The following is a 17,918-nucleotide window of genomic DNA, read 5'->3' on the forward strand; positions in this document are numbered from 1 at the left end:
AACATCAATAATGTGTGACCACGAAAGGAAACCCTTCTGAAGGTAACATCTCTCGACCATTCTAAGATCCTGTTAACAATCCACTACCTTAATATTAACAGGTCTTTTAAATAACCATGCATTTACTATTCCTCTGATAATGCTTGTTATGTTTTCAAATAGGTTCATGTTCTTTCATCCTGATTTTTCAAAGATAAGTATCACTTGAGTTTGTTTTTATTGCAAGTGTGATGCATGTAATTTCATCTTCATGTTTTCTCAGATCGAAGATCCTGCTCGCAGCTATGCCTCATTGCCTAGCATGGCCTCATTGCCTCTTTGAGGTTTACCGTAGTGTTCTCCGTCTGATTGTTATGTGTTGAGGATGAGCTGAATGTTACTGATATTGATACCTGATATCTAATTGTGGTCAATGTTTTGTAATACCGTGACATTTTCCAATGCCAAAGTTTATTTCCAACGAGCCAAAGCTTATTTGCATTGCACTTACGAGCGGTAGTGTGATGTGTAGAACGTGTAGTAAGTAGGTACGATTGGGAACCACTTACTCCGTAACCCAAAGTGGCATGTTTGCATATATGAGAATGTTCAGTGTTCATCGTCTTTAAATAATAAAAGCATTGGCATACCAGGAAGTGGATTGTTCGGTAGTCGCCTAAAATGGTATCAGAGCTGCAATTTTGACACCATCGTGTTCGTGATGCTCAGCCACGTCGAATGATATGCTTTTTCTATGGGTGAGGTCAATTTAGGATGTTGACCTCCGTCCAATGTCAGGTCAGGTCATTACCTCATGATGAGGTCAAGTTGCACGTTATTCAATTCGGAAGGTCTTTCTGAGTCTATTTGTGTCTTTTCCGTCTAAGATCACTGTCAGCGCCAAAATAGCTGTCTCTATACCCCCCCCCCCCCATCGGCTTATAATGGCCAGATCACCTGACCGACCTGACGTTAGGTGACCCTTAGGAGAAATCCGAAGTTAACGCTTTTGAGAATAAGGGAGTTTGATAAGTTCTGTAAGTTTCATCTACCTGCGATAGATCTCCTTGAATTGATGGAGTTGCTATGTTACGACGTTTTCTAGACCGTGCAGAGGTTCACTTATGACGTCATAGGTCAGTGACCTGACCTGACCTGAAAATGAGGTTGGTGCCACAAAATCCGGCTTGAATCAAAGGTCAGGTATACCAACTTACAACCCTCCATCACCAGCGCGCTCACCCCTACTTTACTTTGCAGCAATGGTTTGCCGCACATTAACGATAAAAGTTTTGATCTGTCCGAGATTCGAACACAGGACCTTCCGATGTATCAAAAACATGGGGTCATATATAGACGAATATCTCGAAAACGGTTGGATGGGCTTGAACTTTTCGTCCCAAAAATGGAAATAAAAATGTTGTAGCCATCTTTTGACATACTTTGTGTGTGGATGCCCACACTATGAAACCTTGAAAATCGAGTGCGAAAAGTCGCATTTTAACACGCAACCCAATGGGCTAGTAGGAAAAGTCACGCCCATGCTGCCATATGACTTTGGAGGGGGCTGGGCAAAACATCAATGTCGGCATTCCCCGTAGATCATTTCTCCCATTTTCGGCTTTCCCCGCAGTCCGGGGCAACGCCGAAAAAGTCACTTCTTTGATATTTTTAGTTTGTGCGCTTAAAGGGACCCTCCCACCTTCAAAAAAGTTAATGAATTGGCATGAAAGTGATGTCGCTCGGTTCAGAAAGAGCAAAAACGAATTTCTACCAAAATTTCATCGAAAAATATTCACCGGTTTTTTCAAGATATTAGACTTTTACTTTTGTTTACTTTTTGGGATCTCCGCTGTTCCTAGCGACTTTATTTGAAAGTGCGGCATTTGTTGCGCGCAAAGCAGCATATACCACCGCGTGCTACAAAACGTTTTAGTCAAACATTTAAAAATCGTTAGATATCTGCGCTGACGTCACACATTCAGAGGGGTATTCCTATGCATTAGCCCCTCTGAATCAAAATGCTGCAATTTTGAAATTCAATATTTCCGACTTAAGGCATTTCTCGATGTTGTGAGTGCCGAAACCGGTAATTGTGAGCCAGTAACCCCATTTTGGCTATCTCAACTCAAATCTAATGTTAAGGTGGGAGGGTCCCTTTAAAGGGACCCTCCCACCTTCAAAAAAGTTAATGAATTGGCATGAAAGTGATGTCGCTCGGTTCAGAAAGAGCAAAAACGAATATCTACCAAATTTCATCGAAAAATATTCACCGGTTTTCAAGATATTAGACTTTTACTTTTGTTTACTTTTTGGGATCTCCGCTGTTTCTAGCGACTTTATTTTAGAAGTGCGGCGTTTGCGGCAGATGTTGCGCGCAAATAGCATATACCACCGCGTGCTACAAAACGTTTTAGTCAAACATTTAAAAATCGTTAGATATTTGCGCTGACGTCACACATTCAGAGGGGTATTCCTAAGCATTAGCCCCTCTGAATCAAAATGCTGCAATTTTGAAATTCAATATTTCCGATTTAAGGCATTTCTCGATGTTGTGAGTGCCGAAACCGGTAATTGTGAGCCAGGGACCCCATTTTGGCTATCTCAACTCAAATCTAATGTTAAGGTGGGAGGGTCCCTTTAACGGTATGCGAATTCATCAAATGCGCCTGGTATGTTTGAAAGGCAAAAGACTGGCCTCTCGAATGACGCCAACAAGAATAGCGTATGTTGTCTACCTTGCGTGCTACGGGCGTCAGAAAAAAAGTCTTCGGCGTTCCCCCAACTTCCCCTTACCACAACACAACGCTGACACGACAACTCATGGTCAAAAACACTACCATCATCGACAGATGCCATGACACTCGACGTCTCCGTGTACTGGAAGCCGTTTATATAACCCGCGCCCGCCAATAACTTCTAAGGTCTAAACGCGTTACGCCAGCGACGTCAAACTTTCAGTACCTTATCATACATCAATTTAAGACGTTTCAGGTATTGACGAAGTGTCATTTCGAATCTTCCTCAGGAATTGATGGTAATTCGTATTCGTTTCGGGCTTCACTGAGGTAAAAAATTGTTAAAAACCAAATATTTCGGCTTTATTGAGTAGCCTTGTTCACTGGTTTGAAATATGTATTTCAAACCATATTTCAAACCAGTGAACAAGGCTACTCAATAAAGCCGAAATATTTGGTTTTTAACAATTTTTTTACCTCAGTGTAGCCCGAAATGAATACGAATTAAGACGTTTCCTGTAAATTGGAGCTAAATCTGTCGGATTTTTTTTTTTTTGAGAAAATGACGTTTTAGTGACGTCATGTTCGCCATTTACCTGTGGGCTGTGTAGGTATTACGTAAATATTAGCGCCATTGCTGATCCTGATGATGTCAGATGCTTGACGAAACGTCGAGATGTGCACTGTTTTACTTCGAAAAATTCGAAAAATAGGTGAAGAGGTCACGTGATCAAAATTTTATATAAATTGAAAATCTGAGATAGCCAAAATGTTCATAGGTTGATTGCGAGTTGAACGATTTGAAGTTGTCCTCAAAGAAAACCAATAGTTTCTGAGTTATAAGCCGCCAAACATAGGGTTGCAGCGAGACCTCCAGAAATTGCCCGAGGCTATATCTCGGAAACCGTTGTTCGAAAAAAAATTCCTTGCCACAGCTGGCTTCCCCGCCCATCACAACCCATTACCCCATTAAAGAAAATAACATATGAGGGTGTACGGCTTTGGTCGATCTATCGTGGAATCAAATGGGCCACGATGGGCCCATTTGATGGGCCCATCGAATGGGCCCAGGTGGCCCATTTATGGGCCACCTGTCAAGAGGCCCATAAACGTCAAGCGCCCGTCGCGCTTCGAACCCGGACTGTTGTAACCGGGAACGCGTGCTGTCACCACGCGGAGCCCAACGCTCTACCGACTGAGCTACGGGACCAGCATTTATCTTTTCGAATCGAGCGGTGGCCGGGCTCAAACCACCGGGATTCGGAAGGTCCACCAATGGAACTACATAAAGTTAATCGTAAACTTTTATTTCAAAGTAAAGAAACACAGAGCCATTAAACTGAGCTGCCTGCACTCTTTCAGAGAACTGTCGCCGTGGTGGCGATCTTCTCCTCACAGCCATCAGGCAACTACATATAGGTAAGCACTCCCACTTCACACAGAACTCGGCTGAATAGACAGCGCACATGACAACTAGCTACTTGTACGACACAATCACAGCTGCCGCTGAGGCAGAGCTCCCGACAGGCGGCATCCTGAGGATGTCTGACCCAGACTTTGATACTGATGATGTCAGGTAGTGCCAGCTAGCACATCATGCCTCACCCTCTTCAGCAGCCTCAGACTCGGTCTCGGAAGCACCCTCGGCGCCCTCAGCCCCCTCAGCAGACCCAGCCTCGCTTGCACCTTCGGCACCCTCAGCAGCCTCAGCTCCTTCAGCTCCCTCAGAAGCCTCAGCTCCTTCAGCTCCCTCAGAAGCCTCAGCTCCTTCAGCAGCCTCAGCAGCCTCAGCTCCCTCAGCAGCCTCGGCAGCTTCAGCTCCATCAGCTACCTCAGCAGTTTCGGCAGTCTCAGCAGCCTCAGCTCCCTCAGCAGCTTCGGCAGCTTCAGCTCCCTCAGCTACCTCAGTTTCGGCAGCTTCAGCAGCCTCAGCAGCCTCAGCTCCCTCAGCACCTTCGGCAGCTTCAGCTCCCTCAGCTACCTCAGCAGTTTCGGCAGCCTCTACAGCCTCAGCTCCCTCAGCAGCTTCGGCAGCTTCAGCTCCCTCAGCTACCTCAGCAGTTTGGGCAGCCTCAGCAGCCTCAGCTCCCTCAGCAGCTCCAGCAGTTTCAGATCCTTCAGCAGCTTCAGTGACCTCTGCGACCTCAGCAGCCTCGACAGCCTCGGCAGCCTCAGCTCCCTCAGCAGCCTCGGCAGTTTCGGCAACCTCAGCAGTCTCAGCTCCCTCAGCAGCCTCGGCTCCCTCAGCAGCCTCGGCACCCTCAGCAACCTCGGCTCCCTCAGCAGCCTCGGCACCCTCAGCAGCTTCAGCGCCTTTGGCAGCTTCAGCAGCCTCAGCTCCCCTAGTAGTCTCAGCAGCCTCAGCTGCCTTAGTAGTTTGACCAGTCTGGGTGGCCTCAGCAGTCTGATCAGCCTCGGCTGTCGGCTCGGCTACAGACTCGGGTGCGGCAGTCTCAGAGGCCGGAGTGCCTTCCGTGCCTTTAGGGGTCTCGGCGGCGGCGTGTCCGGCCGTCTCGGCAGTCGCCGAGGCTGGCGCAGTCTCGGCGAGGTGCTCGGCCTGGGTCTGTGGGTCGGCGGGCTGGGCAGCAGCGGCCTTCTGAGGGTGGTCGGCCGGCGCGGCCAGCTCCGCCGCGGCGCCAGCGCCGGCTGGATGGGAGGTCGGCATGGCCAGGGCGGCGCCGACGGCCGCGGCGAGCAGCAGCTGCAGGCGCACACGGGGTCAGAGCGTCAGAGACGGAACACACGGAGCACACGGCATCCAGGATACCCACATCGCCCCGGCCAGGAAACGGATGCGGGATAGATAAACGACTCAGAAAAGCAAAAAAAATGAAAAAACTTATTTTTCCCCAGTTCTAACGAATAAGACTCCGGTTGAAACATGATAAACACTAAAAATGGATAAGTATAGGTATCTTTATGATGCTGTCTCTATGTGGTTCATCTCCACACTTAAACGACAAAAGTTCCCGCGTGAACAGCCTGAGAACCGATTCGCGTCGTTCAGGATAGGTAACGTAACGAATCTCACCAGGATGCGCATGTTGACGTGTTTTGTCCGGTTCCACTGAAGGGAAGTGCTTGCTTTGGACGCAGTGCTGTGCGCTTTTATAGCTGGACCCGCACATGGGTCGTCCAAGGTCGGGGCGTGCGTACCCGCGGACGGAGGCACGGGTGTGCTCACAGGGACGATTTTACGCCGTCGCCGCCGGTGCTCGGTCGGCCGGCTCCTGGCCGCTGGCCACGATCGGTATCCTGTCCGCCCTCGGCGCGTCGATATCTCATTTGCGTTCGATTTGGTGAAGAAACTGCGCACCTGTACCTACCACGCAGACATTTGACAAAATTGGGAAGCGCACGAAAAATACAGCTTTGCGTTTTATCAAGCATGCTAGCAGGTATAGTGTTGTTGTTTTTTACAGTGAACGAGGGGCGGCAACAATAGACATATTTTCATAATTTAGGTACCTTGAGCTCGGGCAGCCACTCGTGTTCCTATAAACTGCTGAAAACGAACGTGCCCTATGCACGAAAGTGCCCCGTTTTCCCTTACACATAGCTCCCCCCAGATTACCTATATTTGTTAGGAATAATGCGTATTTTCCTGAACAAGTCATATCGGGCTTCTTACCTCGTGGGTGGGTTAGATGCCCAGTGCCCACCCCGCAGGGGAGGGTGCAACTAAGCTACAACGCCTCAAGGTTGCTTGGAACGCGTTAGCTATAGAGAGCTGATAATCTACCTAACTGACATTGGATTCAATCAGGATCTTTTGGCACCAGAAGTTTTTACAGGTCAGGTCATGTTACTGATCTGTGACGCTTCTTATCCCGCGACCTGGTGGGGGGGGGGCTATTTTTTGCCCCCCCCCTCTCCAGACTTTTCGATATATCTCCAGAACCGCTGCGCCGATCGTCACCAAACTTTCAGTACCCTCCCAGACATCAATTTTACACATTGTGACCAACATTCTTTCCAAAGGCTATGATAGGTTGGCCGGAAATGACGTCAGAGTGACGTCATGTTCTGCCGTTTTCGACCCAAAAAAGGGTTTCGCGGGAAGAGCTGTCAGGCCTATAGCTTTGCAAATACAGAAAAATGATAAAGACATAAAAGCTGTAGAATGAACAGGGCTACAAAACTGCAATCTCGGATTTTTCAATTTTTTTGGATTTTGACCCTCAAAAATCAAAAAATAATTTTTTTGGATATAATAATCGAAAAATCCAAAAAGTTTTTTGAATCTCGCAAAAACAGGAATATATGTGATAGTCCTTACCGCCTTCCATCCACATACGAAATTTGAGATTGATACCTCTTTTTTTTGGCGAAATTATAGCGAAAAAACTGTTCAAAATTGATGACGTCAAATTTTCAAACTCAATTTTTAGCACTTCTAGACCCCGTAGCGCAAAACAAAGACCACCATTAGACTCCCCGTGACGAGCTGCATCGAATCAATACCCATTTTATGCAAAACTATCAACTTTAAAATTTGACCTTTTTTGGCCTGACCTTGACCTGACCTTGACCTGCACTTCACCAGAAAGTGACCTAAGCCGTACCTGATAGTCTTATAACCAACACCATTGAGTTGGAAATGAAAAATTGGCCATAAAACATGCATCACACAACCTTAGTAAAGTTGGGCTCATGTGACCTGACCCGTGACCCTTGGTGACCTGACCTGTGACCTGACCTGGTATTGTCAGTGACCTCTAATAGCAACATATCTACTAGGCAACTGACGCCCTATCGCTGATTCTCGACAAAATGCGTTTTCCTCGGTGTTATAGCGCATTCCCTAGAAGACCCGTGAACGGTGAAACATTTCATCTTTGACCTGACCTGTGACGTCATCGGTGACCCTGCGGTCAATGAAATTTGGTTTCCTTCGACAAATTTGACAGGCCTTTCGAACGCCGTTTGAATTTTGCGGATCCGTCCAGTAGTTTCGGAGATACGAGGGGGGGGGGCAAAAAATAGCCCCCCCCCCCACCAGGTCGCGTTATAAACAGACCCCACCAGGGCGCGGGTTATGACGGTCATGTTGCAGGGGAGCCTCTGCTTGGTCCAAGAATGTCGAAACGCTCTAAGTGCAAAGGAATCTTTCGCAGAGAGATGAAACATAGCCCTCGCCGGCACAGGCCATTTTGCGTCCTTCGACGGCACAAGGGGGGGGGGGGGGGGTACGAACCCCCTCGCGTTCGGCCCCTGATCGAGCTAGAGCTTCGCGGAAAAAACGAGGGTGTTGCCCGTCACGAGAGGAAGCCGATGATACCCAATTTTAAGGTCCTAGGTCATCGCGTGACCTTCCAGGTCAGGTCAATGACCCGAAAACCGTGAAAATCGGGACCTGTTAGAAAGTCGTAAAGTGTAGCTGCTATGTGGTTTTCCGGGGTGCTGATCACGAATATCGTGTTAGTTTTGATCAGAGATGATGTTTTTAAGCATTTAGACCAGGTCGGGTCAGGTCAGGTCAGGTCAACCCGTAGGGGTTGTGACGGGTATTCGTAATACGTGTCAACCGCCTCTGACAGCTTCATAACAGGTTACGAAGGCACCAAAACTACTTCTTAAATGTTCGAATGGTTGCTAAATTCGAATTCAGCTCCAAAAACTAGCCTAGAAACATGTAAAACTCGAAAAAGTGAATCGAAGTCACCCGAGGTCACCAAAGGTCAATGACCTGACCTGACCTTCAGGTGACCTTGAAACCCACCCTAATGTATGGGAGCAACATCAAATCACATGTTTGAACGTTTGAAACCATGAAAAGCTTGCAAACGCGCGGCTAATGCGAGCCGACATACGCCGAATCGCGATTTCGGCCAAACATGGTCACGGAAAAGAGGTAACAGGTCAAAGGTCATTGGGGTCAGGGTCATGAAATTTTCAGGGAACGTGTAAAATTGATCAATGCGAAGGTACTGAAAGTTTCGCTGCGATCGGCCGCTTTTTACGCGAGTTACTCGCGAAAAACCTTAGGGGGGGTTGCATCAACCCCTCCCCCTGTGCCGGCGAGGACCCTCCCACCCAAGGCCGTATATAGGCCTATAAAAAGTTAATGAATTGGCATGAAAGTGATGTCACTCGGTTCAGAAAGAACGAAAACGAATATCTACAAAAATATTCATCGGTTTTCAGGGTATTATACTTTTACTTTTGTTTACTTTTGGGGATCTCCGCTGTTCCTAGCGACCTTATTTAGGAGCAATAGTTTGGCAGCTGAAAGTGCGGTACTTGTTGGGCGCAAAGCAGCATATACCACCGCGTGCTACCAAACGTTTTAGTAAAAGATTTAAAATCGTTAGATCTGCGCTGACGTCACACATTTAGATGCATTAGCCCTTCTGAATCCAAAGTGCTGCAACTTTGAAATTATATATTTTCGATTTGAGGCATTTCTCGATGTTGTGAGTGCTCAAATCGGTAAGGGCAAGCCAGGACCCCCATTTTGGCTATCTCAGCTCAAAATTAATGCTAAGGTGGGAATCGGGATGGTCACTTTAACCCGGCGGCCGCTAGGCCTCCGCGGAACCCGCCGGCCGCTGGGGGAAGGGGGTATATAGTTGCCCCCTTTATTTCTGCGACGATATCGTCGCAACGCGTATGCATACTTTGTATACATATTTCTGAATACCTAGCCGAGGTGGCACGTTGGATGTCGCTGTTGTATTTGGCTGACGCCTATTCCCTGCACTGCGTCTTAGTCGCGACTGGAGGCGTACCCTGCCGAGCGGTGCCCCTGTTCGCTGATAGAATCTCAGGCGGGCCCGCTCGGCTGACCTTGCTCACCGGAAGACACGTCCGATCCATTGTCCCACCGGAGGCGGAGGCCGGTATTCCAACTTCCAGCGACCGCCCGGAGCGCAGCTTGCGTCACCAGGAACAGGGGCCGATAGGGATCTGTCGAGGTAGGTCAGAGTGGCACACACGCACCCCCCCCCCCCTCCCCCCACACACACACACATCTATGCCGGTGGCCGTCTGTGGCTATTTAAGTCTGTGGCTATTTAAGTTTAAATTTAAGGCCCAAAACGCTGAATTTTGTTCCCTCTGTGCGAAGAAGTGTTCCGCACAGGACATATTTTACTCCGAAGTCCTAAAAAAATAATTATCTCAGATTATTCCATCAGGTTCACCAAAGAAGTGAGGTCAGCCACGTGACCTCACGATTAGGAAGTCAATGGGGTAGCCGGTAGGGGAGAGTCAGAGTTGGGAAATTATAGCTTTCTCTAAAAACTAACAACATATTTTTGCGCCTTTTCAACGCTGGTGGGTCTTGGATTTATTTGTCTTTCCAATGTCTGGGCGGCCACATTTAGCTCCTACGTGTACTAATGGCGTGCGTGTCTGTGGCAGGGGCCGCACAGAAGTCAGGTAACGTGAGTAAGCGGAGGGGACCGTGTCCAGTCGTGAGGGCACGTTAAACGTTCGGACAAAATTCTGCCATACAACTGGAATTGCGCGATCGGGTGGCGGGGTCATGGGGTCAGCACAACAAGCTATGCTTAGTGCGGACTCTGATTCCTCAAATCCGCCCATTCAGCCATTCGGACTAAATTTATAAAAAAAATGTCAGTAGGGGAAGATGAGGGAACACCGCCCTTTGGGGAGCACCGCCCTTCCCGATATCAGAAATATGAAAAGGCCTAGGGCGACAGCTGACTGTCTTTTGGCAGCGTGACGACAACAGAAGTGCAGGTACGAGTATGGGCAGTGCACCGCATTGGTTTAGGTGATTTGCGAGAAATTCCTAATTTTACGTTTCGTGAATACGTTTTATACTTTTTCTAGCATACCTAGAAAAAGTATAAAACAGAAGAAAACTGATCTTATTTGACAGACATTAGTCCTGAAGTGGTATTTTTGCCATAATTAGGACTCATCCAAGCATTACGTGCTCCTGCTCGAGCGCAATTTTGGTCGTGCAGCCATAATGAAGGATTTTTAAAAGAAAAATGCAGACACTTGGGTAACACCGCCCACTTGGGAAATTTGGTATAAATAATAGCGCTTTGTGACACCTGACCCAGGAGTGGCGCATTTCAAATTCAGAAAGAACGTTGTTGCTGTGTTTTCTTTTTAGAGGAAAATGAAAAAATTTCGAGAAAATGAAATATTGGGAATATACGGACCATAAATCATGTGTCACGTGACTGATGCGTGATAGGTATAAGATTTCCGTGACTTTTGATGACCTGACCGTGACCTGAAAATCAAAGTAGGTACCTACAAGTTTGGTACCCTCAGGGTATCTAAAGCATCTATTTACGAGTGTGTAAACAAGGCATGAGCCTGCTCTGACTTGTAAAGCGGCGGCCAGAGCCCAAACTGTAAAGAAAGCAAAACGTTAACCCGCGCCGGGCCGGTGCTCTGAGATTCCGCGCCGGGCCGGGGGGGGGGTGTCTGAACACCCCCCCCCCCCTTCTAACTCGGCTCCTGAGCCACGTAGCGACATGCGGTAAGCGGCAATCGAAAGAACGTCCAAAATAAGGACGAAAACACTTCGGTCATTTTTTGGGTCAGGTCAAAGGTCAGGTCACCAGAGGTCACCAAAGGTTCACTATTTTAACATTTTGGAAACTGCCAACGGCTATCTCGGGAACCGATACAGCTACAGCGCCGCGGAAAAGCGCATTCGATAGCCCTTTTACATACTTTTCTTAATAATGCTCTCAGATTTGACCTCAGGTCAACGATTTAGCCTCCAGAGGGCAAAAACTCCAAAAATAGCCGTTTTTACGAAAAACGTTTTTTCGGCAATGCCTTTTGACTCAAAAGAGCCATGACATTACTTTTGCCAGCATCGTGTTCCTCTCGTCGAGACGCGTCGAATAAACTATAATTTGACCTTGAAAGGTCAACTTGAAAATTTGACCTCAGGTCAAGGTCATGACCTGACCGGAAAAGGTCATGTTGCATATCAGTCGATCCGCAACGTCAAGCCGAACACATCTATGGCGTTTTCGGCGCTCTAGCACGCCTCTATCAGAAGTTATTAGCGAAAAACTGTTAGATTCTGTTCGTGACCTGAGATGACCTCGGGGGCATAACGAGGGGTCACAGTTGCCATTTTCCGGTTCAGTGTGTCAATTTTACCTACATCTCGATGTTTGAGAGTGTCTAGAATAGCGTTCGTGCAAAACAGACGCTTTTCAATTTTCTCCCATTGGCTTATAATTAGGCCGAAATTTGACCTGACCTCAGGTCACCGATATCAAAATTCCGAGATATACATTTGATAGATAATGTTGCTCTGATCAATCTCTGAACGTTTCAAGGCAATCGATCAATCGGTGCAGCTATGACGAGCATTCTTACTTTTTTCTGAGGTGAGGTCACTTGGCGTGACCTGGTGACCTGACCTAAGGCGACCTGGGTCTGAAATTTTCACAACATGTGCGGAAAGATGCACAAACAGGTGTGCCAAAAACGGCGGCGCGAGATATCTGCGAAAAACCGCAGGGAGGGTTAATAGTTTTTATTTTGACCTGACCTGAAACGTCATGGGTGACCCCGAGGTCAATGGCATTAGGTTTTGCGTGGCAGTTTTTCAGGGCTATCAGATGCCGTCTGAATTTTGACAATCAGCGCAGTAGTTTCGGAGTTAGGAGGGTGTTAGGGGCTTAACCCGGCGGCCGCTGGGCCTCCGCGCCACCCGCCGGCCGCTGGGGGGCATATAGTTGCCCCCTCTTTACTTCTGCGACGATATCGTCGCAACGCGAAGAGATAGAGAAGCGAAACTTTGCACACATCTTTCTGAATACCTAGCCGAGGTTGTGTCCAAATTTGGTGTCGATCCCATTTGAAATGACGTTACAGTGACGTCATAAGTGAAATTATAGATTTGCGACTCTCATATTCCTCACGATACATCAGATATATGGGACCGAATATAGGTAAAGGGTCGATTATTGGTCAGAAACTAGCTGGAAGTGTAGTTAGATGTTTTAGGATGACAGCAGGTGCTGTCTAGTTCATTTACAGTTGAGTTTCATGCTCAGCGTCATCAGAAACGGTCCATATCGGAAAACGACAAAACTTTATGACGTCACTGTGACGTCATCTTAGGTGCTACAACCACCAAACTTTCCTCAAACATTGCCTAGGTATTCATTTGAAGCTATGCCAAGTTTCACCTTCGTAGGCTTATCAGGTTTCGGAGATATTTTACAAAACGTAAAAGGGGGCAACTTTATGCCCCCCCCCAGCGGCTCGTGGGTTAACCCGCGCGGGGCTGGGGGGGTAAATTTTACCCCCCCTCGCGAATTTTTGCAATATCTCAAAAACGGCGGCGCGCAGCGTCGCCAAACTTTCAGTACCTTTTCTTACATCAATTTGACACGTTCCCTGAAAATTTGAGCGAAATCCGTCGGTAAATTTTTGAGAAATTGACGTTTTAGTGACGTCATGTTCGCCATTTTCGCCTCAAAAACGGCAAAATTTCAAACACCGCTAACATCTTCATTTTTAAAGGAATCAAGACGTAACAAAAAAGGTTATACGTAATTCTACTTTAACCCTTTTAGTGGCAGGCTCCTGGCTACCCCATATTATTGGCAGGGGGGGCTGTTTACGACCCCCCTTGATATCTCGAGATCTAACCGGCCGATTTTCAAAATTCAAACGGCATTCGATTTGGCTCAACGAGATCTACATTTCTAAAAAAAAATAAAAGTAAAAAATGTCAATAGGGGGGTAGAGGGGGGTAAAAATGGGCAAATTGCAGATACATTTTAGACTGTTTATCACGACCAGGTTTCTGAACCAATCTTAACGCAACTTTTGCCGATCGATAGAGAATTTTTTTTTTATTTTTTATATAAATTTAGCTCGAATGTTTGAATGGACGGATTGACAGAGCCGGATCCCACGCTAAGCAGAGCTTGTTGCGTAGACTCCGACCCCTACCGTCCGATCGCGCAATTCCGGGTAACGGGAGAATTTAGATGCCAAAGTTTAACGTGTCCTTCAAAGCCGGACACGGCCTGTCCCATTCAACTGACTTCAACTGGCTGCGGCTGCTCCCACCAACCGCAGACCATCCCCGTCAGGAGTCTCAAATATCGAGCGCCGGAGCGTCTCGAACCCGGGCTCTCACTACCGGGAGTCCAATGCTCTACCAACTGAGCTACGGGACAGGCTAAATGAACCAGGAATTCACATGGATCCTAAAAATATGCATTTTCAAAAATCATAGGCGGATACAGATAATTGAGATTGGGGCAGGCATCGGGAAAATCCTTTTTGAAAGGATTGCATTCCCAATCCACATTCCTAGTGCCGAAGTGGATTGCATTCCTACCCGCAATCCCACTTTTTCACTTGGATTGTGACAAATCCGCAATCCTTTTTTGCAATCCTGTTGTATCATTATGTGCACTAGTGGATCTGGGGGAGGGAGGGGGCATAGGGTCGTGCCTCCATCCCCAAATCACCCATTTCTAGTACCTAGTCTTGCGAGTAATTCCTATCTAAGGCACAGGTATTTTATGGGAAATATTTTTTGCCTCAAACACCCCCACATTTAAACCTCTACCCAACCAGTGTTTTATATTTTTAAAACTCGCCCTCAACTACGTAATTTTGCCCTTCCTATGTAGTTCATCAGCCTATATTATTTTGAGCGTTTAAATTAAAAGCTTTTAAATTATTTCAAGTTTCGATGTAAAGCCCTTGATAGCAAAGAACATTAAGCCGATCTCATAATTTTCAATCGCAACAAACCATTTCAAAGCACTAATCCAACACAATCCGGATTGGATTGCAAAATTGGAAATATGATGCAATCCAATCCGCAATCAAATCCTGTTTTTTGGAATGGATTTCAAATCCAGGTGCAATCCACCAAAAAGGAATGCAATCAGGATTTTGCAATCCTGCAATCACAATCCTACCGATGCCTGGATTGGGGGTACACAAAAAGTATAGTAAATAAGGTTTTTGTTGATAGTTAGGTGTTGATTTTTATCCGCTGGGACTGAGAGCGTGGGAGCTGAATGGCTGCCCATCTACGCTGGAGTACGAAAAAACATCATCTCACGTTTTTGTTGATACTGTTTCTAAAAAGGGTGGCAATGGTCTTGTTATGTTACAATTTTCTTATGAGAGAACGACTAAAATTATATTGGTCATGCATAGGCGGTGTCAGGGCACCTATGTTGGGAGGTAAAAAATAACCCCCTTTTTGGACGCCTGGATCCGCCTATTATAGCAAAAACGTGTCAAAAGAGGATGCACAATAACTTTGTATATGTCATCACATGATACCTTTCATTCACTGTTCGTAAAACTGGTGCAGCATCGTGATCTTCGCCCAAATGACTCGCTTCACGAATAGGACCCCCCAATTCCCAGTGATCTGGAGCCGCCCCTGGTAAAGTTATGAACTTGAAATTTTCAGGGAATGTGCCCAATTTAGTTTTAGGAAAAGTCAGAAAATTTCAGCATCGTAGCTTCAGCGGTTTCGGAGATATTCCCGAAAAACCTGAGGGGTGGATAAAAACAACCCCCCCTGCCACTAATAGGGTTAACAAATGGCTATTTCGGTTTTTTGAAAATATTGGATTTTGGCCCAATTTTTTTTTCTATAAAACTGACTTTTTTGGGAAAATACTTACCTATAAAATCCAAAATCTTGAGTGAATCGAAAAAACCGGAATATATGTCAGAGAAGTGGTCTATGTGCACCTATACATACCAATTTTTAGAAGAATCGGTTCAAAAATGTGGGAGTTATTCAAAATTTTATGACGTCACAACACACAAAAATTTTGAAAAAAAAATGATTTTTTCGGAAGTTCTAGACCTCGTACGGAAACAAAAATAGCACCATTCGATTCGCCGTGAAAAACTGCATCAGGTAGACACCTTTTTAGGCCTTAACAACCAACTTCAAAATTTGACCTCACTTGACCTGACCTTGACTTGACCTCGACCTGAAATTCATCCAGAGGTGGTCCATATCACTTATTGAGTATGCCTATTGAATTCTATGAGTAAAATGACCCAAAAAACATGTGTCGCACATGCCCTTTTCTATATTTTGCTTTTGGTGACCTGACCTGGCCTGACCTGACCTTGACCTTGACCTCTGAATGATATCGTATGCAACTTATATTGTCTTGGTAGCCTAAGAACACGTTTTGGGCAATCAGTCTCAGTCCATGACTCCATTCTTCGGCAGCTACGGTGCAAGGCCGATACTGTAGAAACCTGCAATTTGTACCTACCCTTGACCTGACCTTGACCTTGACCTCAAACTTTAAATTAAGTACATGTTTTTAGTTGTTCGTGATGAGATCTTTCGACTGGCGTTTGAATTTTCCAAATCGGACCATTAGTTTGGGAGATAACAGGGGGGGGGGGTAAAATTTACACCCCCCCCCCCCCCGCCCCGCGCGTTCGGCTGGAGACCCCAGCCCCGCGCGGGTTAATTGAGTAGCCCCCACTCCAGTGAGGCGCGTTACAGAACATACCCCAGTGGGGGGGGGGGCGGGTTAACGCAACTTTATTGCTGCGAATGTTATGGGTTACTTATTTCTTCCAACAATGCATGCAAGTCAAATAAATCGCATCCAACAATTCACAAAGAAGAAAGTCCAATGCGGCCTATCACATCCGGAATCGGAGAAGCGCTCGTTAACTGCGGCCAAAGTGCCAAACATCTTTCCTGTTGGACCCATAAGCGGCACTCACAGAACACATTGGAGAATGGAGATGATGGGCAAAATCATTGAACTGACCGACGTATAGGTGTAGTTAAGGAGGAGCGGTAAATAGGCACAAACTAGCCCATTGGAGAGATGACTGAACAAAAATGATGTTAATCTTCTTATCCCAAACCTCTGAAATGGTGTAAGTAGAAATAGACCAGAAGGAAATGAACAAACAATCGAACACAGCCATTAAGTCATGTATTAAACGATTTTCATGTGTGCATCTGCATTTTGTTCAACACACTTTGTACATACCTACAACAACGTTTCATGGATGACACACTTGGATAAGCATACAAACTTGTACTATCGTTCATACGCTTTACCTCAGACAGAGCGGTTCGCGAAAACGCTATTAGCACTGCACATATGAGACTATACATACTTCGGAGGATGTGTGCAAGATTCCTAGAGATGGGTGTGTGCATCTGTGTTAGATCCCGCTCCCACATGTGGGTAAGCCAGGCAAGATTCCTTCCTCCGTCCACCCCGTCCCTGTCCTCCTCACACGGGCAGCCGTGTCAGCCCGCGCCCCGTCCCTGTCCTCCTCAGCCGAGCAGCCCGGTCAGCCCGCGCCGCCAGTCACGAGTCGCCCGTCCCCCCGCCGGCGGCCGGAGCGGGCAGCCAGTCGGGCCAGCGCGGCACCGGCTCGTGCCGCAGCGGCGGGTACAGCAGCGTGGCGCCGTCGCAGCGGTGCGCGCGGATGGCGCTGCCGTCAGGCGGGTAGCAGTCGACCGGCTGCCAGCGCCGGTCCACGCACACGCGCAGCTCGCTGAGCAGCGGCTGGGGCGCGCCGCGCGGCCGCTCGCAGCGCACCAGCGCGCGCCGCGGCAGCAGCGCGGCCAGCGCGGCCAGCAGCCGGGCCGTGTCGTGCGGCCGCCGGCGCGGCCCCAGGCCCGCCCGGCGCAGCGCCGCGCCCGGGTCGTAGCGCAGCCCCAGCTCCAGGGCGCGCACAAAGTAGTCGAGCTGCGAGCGCGCGTCGCCGGCGGCCAGCGCGCACGTGCCGTGCTTCTGCCACTCGTGCTGCCAGAACTGGCGCGCGCCGCGGTCGGCGTACACCTCTGGCCAGAGCCGGAGCAGGGCGGCGCGCGCCGGCGCCAGCTCGGTGGCGTTGAGCGGCTGGCCGGAGCAGTTGTACGGGTTGCCGGCCGCCGCGTCCGGCCACAGTCCGTGCACGGCCCAGCCGTCGACGGCGGGCGGCATGGCGCAGCCGGCGCCCGTGTCGGCCAGGTGCTGCAGGCAGCTGGTCTGCGGCCAGAACAGAGCCAGCACGTAGTACTGCACCGCCGGCGCCGGGCCGCCAGGCGCCGCGGCCGTCCCAGACGGCGCAGACGGCCGAGGGGCAGTCCCAGACGGCCCAGGGACGGTCCCAGACGGCGCAGATGGTGGAGTTGCAGACGGCTGATAGACGGTCCCAGACGGCCCAGGGACGGTCCCAGACGGCAAAGGGACGGTCGCCACGCGGCTGAAATCATAA

At 48.2% G+C, this 17,918-nt stretch overlaps 2 protein-coding genes across 2 annotated transcripts; both read right to left on the reverse strand.

Moving 5' to 3' along the window:
- Window positions 1-4,014: 4,014 nt before the first annotated feature.
- Window positions 4,015-6,172, reverse strand: LOC122363955 (circumsporozoite protein-like). The gene is made up of 3 exons (XM_043333836.1): window positions 5,749-6,172; window positions 4,504-5,418; window positions 4,015-4,449 (listed from the first exon to the last, which is right to left on the reverse strand). Exons 1-3 carry the CDS (start codon window positions 5,758-5,760, stop codon window positions 4,312-4,314), a joined length of 1,065 nt encoding a protein of 354 aa, XP_043189771.1. The 5' UTR covers window positions 5,761-6,172; the 3' UTR covers window positions 4,015-4,311.
- Window positions 6,173-17,023: 10,851 nt separating this feature from the next.
- LOC122363962 (ribonuclease Oy-like) lies at window positions 17,024-17,644 on the reverse strand. The gene is made up of 2 exons (XM_043333840.1): window positions 17,342-17,644; window positions 17,024-17,224 (listed from the first exon to the last, which is right to left on the reverse strand). The coding sequence occupies exons 1-2, from the start codon at window positions 17,642-17,644 to the stop codon at window positions 17,024-17,026; spliced, it is 504 nt and encodes a 167-aa protein (XP_043189775.1).
- Window positions 17,645-17,918: the final 274 nt, after the last annotated feature.

This window comes from Amphibalanus amphitrite, unplaced genomic scaffold, assembly GCF_019059575.1.
Source record: "Amphibalanus amphitrite isolate SeventyFive unplaced genomic scaffold, NRLGWU_Aamphi_draft 000649F_arrow, whole genome shotgun sequence".
NCBI classification, from domain to species: Eukaryota; Metazoa; Arthropoda; class Thecostraca; order Balanomorpha; family Balanidae; genus Amphibalanus; species Amphibalanus amphitrite.

Excerpts from the sequence above, each read along its gene's own strand:
- LOC122363955 (XM_043333836.1), bottom strand. Across the intron at positions 4,450-4,503 it reads AGGCTGCTGAGGGAGCTGAG|GCTTCTGAGGGAGCTGAAGG; the intron begins GCTGCTGAGGCT and ends GAAGGAGCTGAG.
- LOC122363962 (XM_043333840.1), bottom strand. The coding sequence starts at position 17,644 with ATGCCGCCCGCCGTCGACGGCTGGGCCGTGCACGGACTGTGGCCGGAC. Across the intron at positions 17,225-17,341 it reads CGGGCGCGGCGCTGCGCCGG|CCGCTGCTCAGCGAGCTGCG; the intron begins GCGGGCCTGGGG and ends GGCGCGCCCCAG.